The sequence below is a fragment of the Balaenoptera physalus genome (assembly GCF_965194825.1).
Source record: "Balaenoptera physalus genome assembly, chromosome: 15".
In the NCBI taxonomy this organism is placed as follows: Eukaryota; Metazoa; Chordata; class Mammalia; order Artiodactyla; family Balaenopteridae; genus Balaenoptera; species Balaenoptera physalus.
Window position 1 is genome coordinate 43,884,415 of NC_138894.1, and position 11,056 is coordinate 43,895,470.

At 35.9% G+C, this 11,056-nt stretch overlaps 1 protein-coding gene across 9 annotated transcripts in view; it reads left to right on the plus strand.

Annotated features, from left to right (window-relative positions):
- VPS54 (VPS54 subunit of GARP complex) overlaps nt 1–10,110 on the plus strand; it is a 132,594-nt gene extending 122,484 nt beyond the window's left edge. For all 9 annotated transcript variants that reach the window (XM_082426555.1, XM_082426556.1, XM_082426559.1 and 6 more), the window contains 3 exons: nt 2,638–2,745; nt 4,672–4,766; nt 8,703–10,110. In XM_082426555.1, coding sequence (XP_082282681.1) covers nt 2,638–2,745; nt 4,672–4,766; nt 8,703–8,808 — 309 coding nt within the window. In that variant the 3' untranslated portion in view covers nt 8,809–10,110. The remainder of the gene's footprint in view (nt 1–2,637; nt 2,746–4,671; nt 4,767–8,702) is intronic.
- Nucleotides 10,111–11,056: the final 946 nt, after the last annotated feature.

The window sequence follows — 11,056 nt, forward strand, 5'->3', positions numbered from 1 at the left end:
TTTTCCAGAGAGAAGTTTCAGAAGATTGTTAATGGCGGAGGGAAGGTAGTTTGGGTGGTGGCAAGAACCAAACTTTAAGGGTTGAGAATAAAGAAGTACAGTATCAAGCTTAAGTGACTGAAGAAACGTGTGGTGAAGGTCAGATGGAAAGGATAGTATCTTGAGGGAAAGCAATGATGAAGGAAGGTTTTGGGGGTATGCTAGTTTCCTGGAGCTGCCATAACAGATTCCCACAGACTGAGTGGCTTATAACACAAACATTTATTCTCTTGTAGTTCTGGAGGATAGAAGTGTCCCTAGACCATGCTCCCTCTGAAGGCTCTAATAAAGAATCCTTCCCTGCCTCTTTCTAGCTTCAGGTGCTTGCTATCAGTTGTTGGCATTCCTTGGCTTGTAGATGCATCACTTCAGTCTCTGCCTCTGTCTTCACGTGGTCATCTTCCCTCTGTGTTTCTCTGTGTCTAAATTTCCCTCTCCTTTCTTTTATAAAAACACCAGTCAGTGGATTTAGGACCCACTCTAATCCACTATGACCTTATGAGGCTCTAAGTGAACATGAATTTGGGGAAGCTATTATTCAACCCAGGACAGGGGGATAGTTAAGATAAGGCGATATTACCACAGTGAGATATTACTTCATACCCACTAGGATGCTAAAATAAAAAAGACAATAACAAGTGTTGGTGAGGATATGGAGAAATTGGAACCCTTATATGCTGCTGGGTGGGATTGTAAAGTGGTACAGCCAGTGTGGAAAACATTTTGGCATTTCCTCAAAAGGTTGAACATGGAGTTACCATATGATCCAGTAATTCCACTTCTGGGTATATACCCAAGAGAATTGATAACATTTGTCTACACAGAAATCTGTACATGAATGTTCATGGCATTATTATTCATAATAGCCCAAAAGTAGAAATAACCCAAATGCCCATTAATTGCTGATTGGATAAACTATGGTATATTCATGCAATGGAATATCATGCAGCCATAAAAAAGATGAGGTACTGACACATGCTGCAACATGGATGAACCTTGAAAGCATGCTAAGTGAAAGAAGCCAGTCACAAAAAGCCACAGATTGTATGATTCCATTTCTAGAGATTAGTAGTTGCCAGGGGCTGAGGGGAGGGGGGAACGGGGCATGCCTGCTAATGGGTGTGGGGTTTCTTCTTGGGGTGATGAAAATGTTTGGAAATTAGTGGTGATGGTTGTATAACTAAGAGTTTACTAAAAAATGTTAATTGTACACTTTAAAGGGGTGAATTTTATGGTATGTGAATTATATCTTAAAACTGTTATTAATAAAAAAGATAAGGGGATGTTTGATATATCTCTAGGCTGAAGAGAGACAAACCCTTGAGTGGTCACGACTTTGCTTGGTCCAGTCACACGGTGACTTCCACATGGTTCTGCTGCAGCAGTATATTGGAACTCATCATTTTAATAAACTATATAAGATTAGTGCATCTAAAATATAATTATTTAGCCCAAATTTGTCTTATAAATGAAAATGATATATAATTTAAGCTGTGAATTCTAAAATGTGGGCCAAAAGATGATTATCTAAATCATATCACTATACTGTTCCAGATGTAAGAATAGTAAGTGAATTTACCTAATTTTAAATTTTCAGTACAGATCATTGAAAAAGTCTTCTCTTTTTTATTATTTTAAATTTATTTTATTTATTATTTTTGGCTGCATTGGGTCTTCATTGCTACGCTCAGGCTTTCTCTAGTTGTGGCGAGCAGGGGCTACTCTTTGTTGCGGTGCACGGGCTTCTCATTGTGGTGGCTCCTCTTGTTGCGGAGCATGGGCTCTAGGCGTGCGGGCTTCAGTAGTTATGGTGCGGGCTTCAGTAGTTGTGGCTTGTGGGCTCTAGAGCGCAGGCTCAGTAGTTGTGGCGCATGGGCTTAGTTGCTCCACGGCATGTGGGATCTTCCTGGACCAGGGCTTGAACCTGTGTCCCCTGCATTGGCAGGCGGATTCTTAACCACTGTGCCACCAGGGAAGCCTGAAAAAGTCTTCTCTTAACCTTAGGGTAAATATGATTACTATATTGGCCCACCTGCAAAGAAAAAGAACATTTTAATTCTACCAGTTATATTGATTTCAGATATGATCATGTTGAACTCATTCTTAAAATCATGTTGAAAAAATAATCTGTTAATTTGGAGGGCCTACTTTAATGATTCATTATCGTATTTTGAGCCAGAATAGTAGCTAACATTTTTTGAGTATTTACTTGGTATCAAGCACTAGTTTGAGTCCTTATGAGCCATCTTTTAAAATCCTCACAGCACGCCCTTTGAGATATAGAGAAATATCTCACCCAATATAGAGAAGTAACTCACCCCATCTCACATAGCTAAGAATTTTAAGAGTTGGGATTTGAACCCAAGCAGTCCATCTTAAGAAGGGAAGCCGCCTATGTTCTTAGCCACTAAATTATGCTGGCTCTCTCAAAATAGATTAGGATTTTTAATGAAAAGTTTTTGAGATTTGCATGAGTAGCACAGATCACAGTTGAAGAGTTAGATGTATAGGGGTAGAAAATATATGTTTTAGGGAACAGTGGGGACAATATGCAATCCAGAGGACATGAATATAATTCTCATTATTTTTCCCTGCCAGTATGAAGTGAAAGCTCCCGTTCCTTCTGCCTGTTTCAGGAATATTTGTAAGCAAATGGCAAAAATGCATGAAGCTATATTTGATCTCCTTCCAGAAGAACAAACACAAGTGAGTAGTAATTCCTAAAACTATTATATATAACATAAAATGCATGCGGAATTGGAGTGTTTTTATTATGTACTTTTTGGCAGAGTTAAGCTTAGTTCGTATTCCAGTATGATTATTATTATTTTTTCCAGTTGTTATATTGACTTGATTTCAGAGTGCTCCTTGCCCTGACAGGCCAGAGCAATAGTAGTTTTGCTGTGTAGTCAGCCATTCTAAAAAGCAGTTTTTCATTTGTCCATTGGGTCATCAGAGGTCCCAGATTCTACTGGCATCATTTATTACATTATTAGTTTGAAAATCAGGATTAGCATTTATCAATGAATAGTAGAATATGTTACTCACTGTGATTATAATCCAAATTGGATAGGGGAGGAATTAGTGATAGACTTAATAATGAGATGACATATAAAGTAACTCAATCAGTATGCCTTAACATTAATATTTGTTAGATCAGCATAAATGATGTGTAGTAGGCACAGATCAGGAAAAATAGCAAAATGGGTAGTCTTTGGCACCTCTTACTTTTGAAGTATCCACCCTCTGTCTCTATTGTCTTCCCTACACTATTATCAGAGTTCTCTTCACTTTCCGGTGACATTCCTACCCGTGACTTCCCTCAATTCCCTCGCCTAGTACTTTAAAGGTTCCAGTACTTCTTTTTTTCCAGTCTTCTTTACCCACCTTAGTTTGTTCCCTTTATACCAGGTGATCTCATTCAAGTCTAATTGTAGAATGATATAATGTTCTAATTAGTACAAGCCTAGTTGTTACATGACTAATGATCTTAGCTTTCACTGGGATTTCTGCTATTTAGACAAGTTTCTTATCAATATTTCAGTTTGTCTCTAATTGGTTGAGTGCTTGGAAATGGTATTTGGGAGCAGAGAGTAGCTTTTTCAGTGTCTCTTCCCTGCTCTTGCACCTGCTGGTCTCCTTTCCCATGCCACCTCAGACTTCCATCCTATACTAGCTATTACCATTTTTTCATGCTTCCCTAGGTTTTCATTAATCACACCATCTTTATGATTAAATATCATCCAGCGCCTTTGGGGCTCTCTGAGGACTGAGGAGGAGCCTTGAGATACGGAGCACCCACTAGGGTCTCTTCTTCCTTTCTCAGTCTTCTAGCCAAGCCGTCCTTTTCATTCCACACGTAAGATCCCCCACCTCTGACATTCTGACCTTCTGGACTTGCCATTTGAGTTCTAATTCTAGAACAAGGCTTAGCCAGGTCCAGGAGCTGGGTATATAGGTATTTCATGTATTTTTATCTGCATCATCATTTAAAGGGAACTCTTGTCAAGCTGGGCACAAATTATAGATTTTATGTCATTATTGTCACTTGAGTACCAGTAATTCCATAAAACTTTTCCATAGATGACTTTATATATTTTTTCCCATGGGAAATATATTTCACAAAATTGTTTCCATAGATTAATTGTATATAATTTCAGGTCAGGCATTTCCCAAAGAAGTATTGCATTAAAAATCTGCATATGAAGCAATAAAATACTTCCAAGTAATTGGGAAGGATAACGGTAGCCTTGCCTTTACCATTGTGACTTTTTTCTCTGTCAAGTTCCTAGTTAATATTGATACATTGCAGAATTCTCCATCTCTTTTTATTCTTTTTACCTGTATGGTTGATCCCATTTACACATGCCAGAGGATTTCTACTAAGGGGCAAAAGGCAGTGATAAGCCATATCACTAGAAGAAGTACTACTGAAAAGAGCAAAAAGAGCTTTTATCCAACTAAGGAGAAAAACTATACTGAAATAGCAATTAAATACTTTCAGAGGAGCATTTTAAAAGTATATGCCAAAGCAAAAGGTTTTTTAAGTTTTTCTGCAGATAATAGTGATTACTTACTTACGTCTTCTATGTCAATAGAGCTTTAAGAAACTGAGTTTTATTTCTTTTCCAGATGTTATTTTTAAGAATTAATGCAAGTTACAAACTCCACTTGAAAAAGCAATTATCTCACTTAAATGTGATAAATGATGGAGGACCTCAAAATGGGTATGTTTTCAACATGTTTTTACCCCATACTCCCATATTGAACTGTTTGATTGGTTTTTATTCATTATGCTGTCCTTTTCCACTATAATCTTGCCAGGGCCCCAGACTGTAAAATCAGCAAAATTTGCCTTTTTTCCCCTCTGTGGAGGTGATGTATATCTATATCTATCTGTGTTAAAGTGTTTTATAGATGGTGAATTAGCTAACTAACCTTATATGTCCATTTTGAGGCAGTGTACATTAGTAGCACCTCCTTAAGTCACCCAGTAGTCTTCACCTATCCAAACAGAACTCAAAGTCCTACTTTGTATGACCGTGAGAAAGTCACTTAACTTCTGTGCCTTATTTATAAAATGAGAACCATAAAATCTGCCTTAATTCCTTCACAGGGTTACAAAAAATAAGTGTATACATATTTTATTGTAAGCCATTGAACAAATTGTATGTATTATTGGCGAAATAGATTTAGAATCAGAAAACTTGGGTTAAAGTTCTGCCACTTACTAGCTCTATAACTGGGCCAATCACTTACCCTGCATCTTAATATTCTTAGATTTAAAAATAGGGATGATAAAAAGTTCTGTCACAGAATTTTTGTTAAGAGCAATGTAGATAAAGATATGGGTTTAAAGATTATACAAAGTGCAAAGCACTGATCATGTAGGTACACCTTTATATGGTTTCTGTAGTGTGTTACCTGTTCCATGGATTAAGAATAGAATATTTTGTTCCCTTTTAAAGGAGTTTCAGGCTTAAGTTTCAAACTTATAGGAACAAATGTAAAAAACATCTTTTGGAGTCAGAAGTTGGCCCTACCCTTAAAAAGAAAAGAAGTACAGCTGACCCTTGAGCAAGAGGGGGATGGGGTGGGGGTTGGAGGTGCCGACCCTCCAGCAGTTGACAATCTGAGTATAACTTAGGGAGCTGGCCCTCCATATACAGGGCTCCTCTGTATCAACAATTCCACATCCACAGATTCAACCAGCTGCAGATCATGTAATGCTCTAGTATTTACTGTTTTAAAAAATCTGCGTATAAGTGGACCCACGCAGTTCAAACCTGTGTTGTTGGAGAGTACAATGAATTGATTTTGCACAAAACTATTTGGAAGCTTCAAACTGCTGAATTTGTCAGCCAGGCTGAATTTAAGAGTTTTACGCAAAAATCTGATTCTCTCTTTTGATTATTACCTGGTTCTTCTTTTTTTTTTTTTAAAGAATTATTTATTTTCAAAAATTTCAAAGCCACAGAAAAGTTCAAAGACAGTATAGCAAATATCAAATACCTCTCAGAAACTATTCATACAAAGCTAATTAAAGGCCCATTCCACGCATACTTTTCTACTTTTATTCACATAACCAAATCTCGCCGGTTGGTTTTTCTCAGACCAGTAGTTCTGAAGCATCCAAGTTAATTCATCACCTTTTATTGTCTTTGTTAATAAAGCTATTTGGGGGTTGGTACCACCTTAGAGATCTTCGTTGCCACATACTTTTAAAGACACTAATACTGTGTAAGTCAAACTATGTCTTTGAGTGATCACTTGAAAGATATTTTCCCTGAAAATTTATCTCTAGACTCTAGCCAAAGACATAATAAACTACCTGCTTAAAAGGAATTTTTGTTCCTGAAATGGCTCTAAAATTTTACCTTTTTTTTTCGAGGTGAAATTCACATAACATAAAATTAACCATTTTATAGTTAACCATTCAGTGGTCCTTAGTGCCTTCGCAGCCGCCACCTGGGTGCAACTGCCAGCTCTGTCTAGTTCCAAACATTTTACTACCCCAAGAGGAAATCCCAGACCCATTAAGCAGTTGCTCCCTATTCCTTCTTCTCCCCAGTCCTGCACTTTTTCTTTTTAATGTGATTTTCTTTTTTCTCTATTTTAAGACATTTTAAAAATACAGAGACATATGGAGAATATTTGTATTCCTGTTACTTAGAATTGATCATTATTAACATGTGTCATTTTCACTTGAAAAAAAAAGTTCATTTTTTTAAAAAATGGCATTCCAAATGGAGTTTAAGTACACCTTGACCCCATCTCCAGTCCTTTTCTCTTTCCCCCAACCCTTAGGCAATGTTTCCAGTAAATCTGGTCTATATCTTTTAAGTCCTTCTCATTTATTGTCTCTTTATCTAAAAAAAAAATGTGGAGCTGTTTTATGAATTTACTTTACTTACATGGTATATTGTACATATGCTGCTTGCTTTTTTCTACTCGACATTGTTTATGTTGATATATAGAAATTGTCCATTTTTGATTGCTTTATTGTATTCTCCCACATGAATCAACCATATTTAATGTTTCCATTTCACCTGGTGATCGATTTTAGGTCATTACAATCATGCCACAGTGAAGATCTTTCCTTATGCATGTGTAATGGTGTGATCATTTCTTTAGGGTATGTACATAGAAGTAGATCACATGTACATTTTCACTCTACTAGGTTTTGCCAGAATGTTCTCCAAAGTGGCTATACCAAGTTTATATTCCCACCTTTATTCCACATCTTGCCAACATCTGCTGTTAGATTTTTTAAATTGTTGCCAGTCTAATGGGATACAGTGGTATTTTGTTTTGATTTGCATTTCCTAATGTTTGTCATCTTTTCACCTATTTGTCATTCAGGTGTTCTCATCTGTGACTTTTCCTCTTCATATTCTTCACCCATTTTTTATCTTGGGTATTATCTTTTTCTTGCTGATTTTAGATTTTTGCATATGCCCTCAAACTGATCCTTCATTGGTTATATATATTGCAAATATCTGCTTTTCTTTTATGTTCTTTTATCAAACAAATATTTTCAACTTTGATGTGAAACATATATTTTCTAGGTACTATCTTGTATAGACTGTAAATAGTTGTTTATTAAACATAACTTGATATTTTAAAATGGAGATTTCTGTTAATTTCATTTAATTTTTCATGTGGGAACCTTGCCTTAAGACTTTGTTCTCTTTTGAGCCATTGCTGTCAGTTTCAGTGTACTTACTAATTTAGACTCTTTTTATGGATTTTAAAGCACCTTGACCCAGATGAGTTTCAAACAAAAATATGGTCCTTACTGAATTCTGCCATGTGACAAAAGTGAAACATTAAGTACATAAGTACGAGTGTATTTATAAATTAGACTCATACATATATTAAGGGTGCTTAAAATACCTTTGCCCCCTTGTAGTCCAGCAATCCAGAACTTACATGCTCTATAAAGTATCAAAGCTGCATTTCCTCTTCTTTTACAAACTACTAAATCAAGATCTCCTATTTGTTTCTCCATGGGCCACATCTGTCAACGTACACATCTAATCAGACCAGTCCCTATTTTTTCTGTGTGGAGCTTTGATACTTGTTTATCTGAGCATTCTTTCCAGGAGTGTTTTTTCAAGGATAGGCATTAATGTGACAGCTAAATACTTAAAAGTATAATTCTTACTTTTTGTCAAGTATTGTTACATTGATTGTCAATAGCAAGTTTTGTATCCAGTAGTACTTAACACATGAGTCCCAGCCTCAGCCTTCATTTAACTTCTTAGGATGGCATTCAGGAAACTTTCTTTTCCTTGAGTTCACTAGTCATATACATGTATACTCTATTCTAGTGACAACTGATCAAAAAAAAAAATTTAACTTATTTTTCTCTATTTCATACTGTTTTAAGATAAATTTATTTTATTGGGCAGAATTAATTATGAAACTGAGTACAACCTGCATTGGTTTATTCCTTTTCAAAACACTGTTGAAAGAGAGAGAACATTAAATGATCTAACTGTATGATAGCAGGAATCATGCTGAGAGAAATACATTGACATTTGGTCCAAATTTTAAATCATAGTCTAGCAGCTAGGATAGGACTCAGATTACTCTGTGAGCATTGCTACTTTATTATTTGAAAACATGAGATTAAAAATAATTTTCTTTCCAATGTTTAGGTTGGTCACAGCAGATGTAGCTTTTTACACTGGAAATCTTCAAGCCTTAAAAGGCCTTAAAGATTTGGACCTAAATATGGCCGAGATCTGGGAACAGAAAAGGTGATGACATACTGGAAAACTGGGTAGTTCATCTTACCATGGGATGTGTATGTTTGTGACGAAAATATGGATGCCTGTGATTCAAGAACTGAACCTGGAACCCAAAGTGAACTGGGGTTGGGGAAGGGGAAAAGGAAAGTATCAGTGTTGGGAAACTGGGATTCAATGGGATCTACAAGGAATGCCATTTGTGTGCTTCCTTCGGTGAGGAGTAACTGATCAGGTGTCTATAATATTTTTCATTCTCTCTGGAAACAGACTCAGGTTTCTTTGGACCAAATCCAAAAGAACACATAGCTGTAACACAGCTGTAGTTGACTAGAATGCTCTGTATACTTTATATTAAAAAATGCTTTGCATTTCTTCCAGTGCAATGAAATTCATATGGTGTCCCACCTTATTTAATGATGGTACAATTTAAAATATTAAAATCTTACTCAACCTCTGTAGAAAGTTTTCTCTATGAAAGTAAAGCTGTTTGAAAAATTATTTTTTTACAGATCTTTCTATAAAAATAAACATCTTTTGATTGCTTGGATTTAGGAATTCAGTTTTTGTTTCAGTGACCAATGTCAAGTTTCAGGCTTTGTGTGTCACATATTTAATCTGTCATCACCACTGTATGTCAACTGCGTAAAGCCTTCCAGAATAGTCTAAATACTTGAAAGACTGATCGTAAGTAATAAAGAGTAAGATTTTGGTGTTCATTTATGCAACTACTAATTTAAATACTTTTCAGATGTGGTGTATGAAAGCCTGCAGTTTAACAGCTGTATTTTTATAAAAGTATCTATGAAGGGTTGGGGTGGTTTTTTTTCCTTTTTATTTCTAGCAGAGGTAAGAATACATTTTCATATATTCTGCCTACTTATCTAAATGTTAAAGTGAGAACTCCTCATAACATTGAAGTATGTCCCCTGCCTTGGGTTCTTATTTGTAAGTAACTTTCAATGTATATATGAACAAAGACCAGGGAGAAATAGAACTGTTAAAATATAGGCTGCTGTTTTGGGGCCAGAAATATAAGGTGATGAGTAAGTTATTTAAAGACTTTTATAACACCTACCTTCAAAATTAGAATCAGCAGCACTCTATAAATGAAAGTGCCTGTGCCTCACTTCACACCAGGAATCTTGCCTAACCCTGTCAGAGTGCCTAACCTTGTGGTGATTATGTACAATGAAATAGTCTTATTTTGTGCTCTTTGGTTTCCTAAGAGGAATTCTTTCCTTTATCATTATTACAGAGGTATGTCATTGGTTCTTAAACTGTCTGTCTAAAATAAAAGCTGTAAAGAATTACCAGACTTTAAAAGACAACTTTTTTTTTTTTTTATAGTATACAGTAAACTTATTAAACAGGCAGCTTACGCAAAAACAAGTATGGAAGAATTGGAAAATGATTCTTCGAGAAAAGCTGAAATTCAAACTACCAGCAGACCTGATTTGGGTTATTCAAGAACATTTTTCAGTAACAACAAGCAAGCTTCAACAAATGAAGCTTCAAAGAAAGGGAACTTTTTATAAAGTTATACCCCACCCCGCTATACTAGAGAACAAGGATGTGAAAGAAATGCCCTACCTCTACCTTCCCCACCCCCTTCAGCTGGGAAAAGAAACACCACTTTGTTTCAATAAATGGAGAGTCTATGGAGAGCACGGCAGGCATCCCAGCTTTAGAACTGGATGAAAGATATTAAATACCTTCAAGTTTAATTCCTGTGGAAATAATGATGTGGTTAAGATTCTTAAGACATGCAAAAACTGGATTTGTTAGGTAACTGGCTAGTGAGTACTTCAATGTTCCAAGAGCAAGTCTTCCAACTGACAGAGTAACTGTTTAGCAAGAGTAAACCATTTTTCTTCACCATTTCATAAAGTTAGCATTGAAAAGTATAAGTGTACACATGGGTTGCTTCACAGCTTTATTTTTAAAACCACAAGCAGTTCAAAGTGACCATCATTGAGGCCTCTGTTAAAAGATCTTCCAGCAGAGCTACCCCAGTTTTAAGATTGAACAATATTGCACTTTAAGATGAATTTAACTTTCAGGATCTTCTTCAAAGACAAAAGTATTGCTTCCACCTGTGCTTTTCACAGACTAAAAGCATACTGCAGAAAACTCAACTTAAAAATTAACACTGCAGGGTACAGTAACATAGTAAAGTACCTGCCTATTTTATAATCCTAGAGAACATTTCATTGTAAGAAACTGTTTAACCCATAATTAGTATAAAGTGTGCACAGTATTTT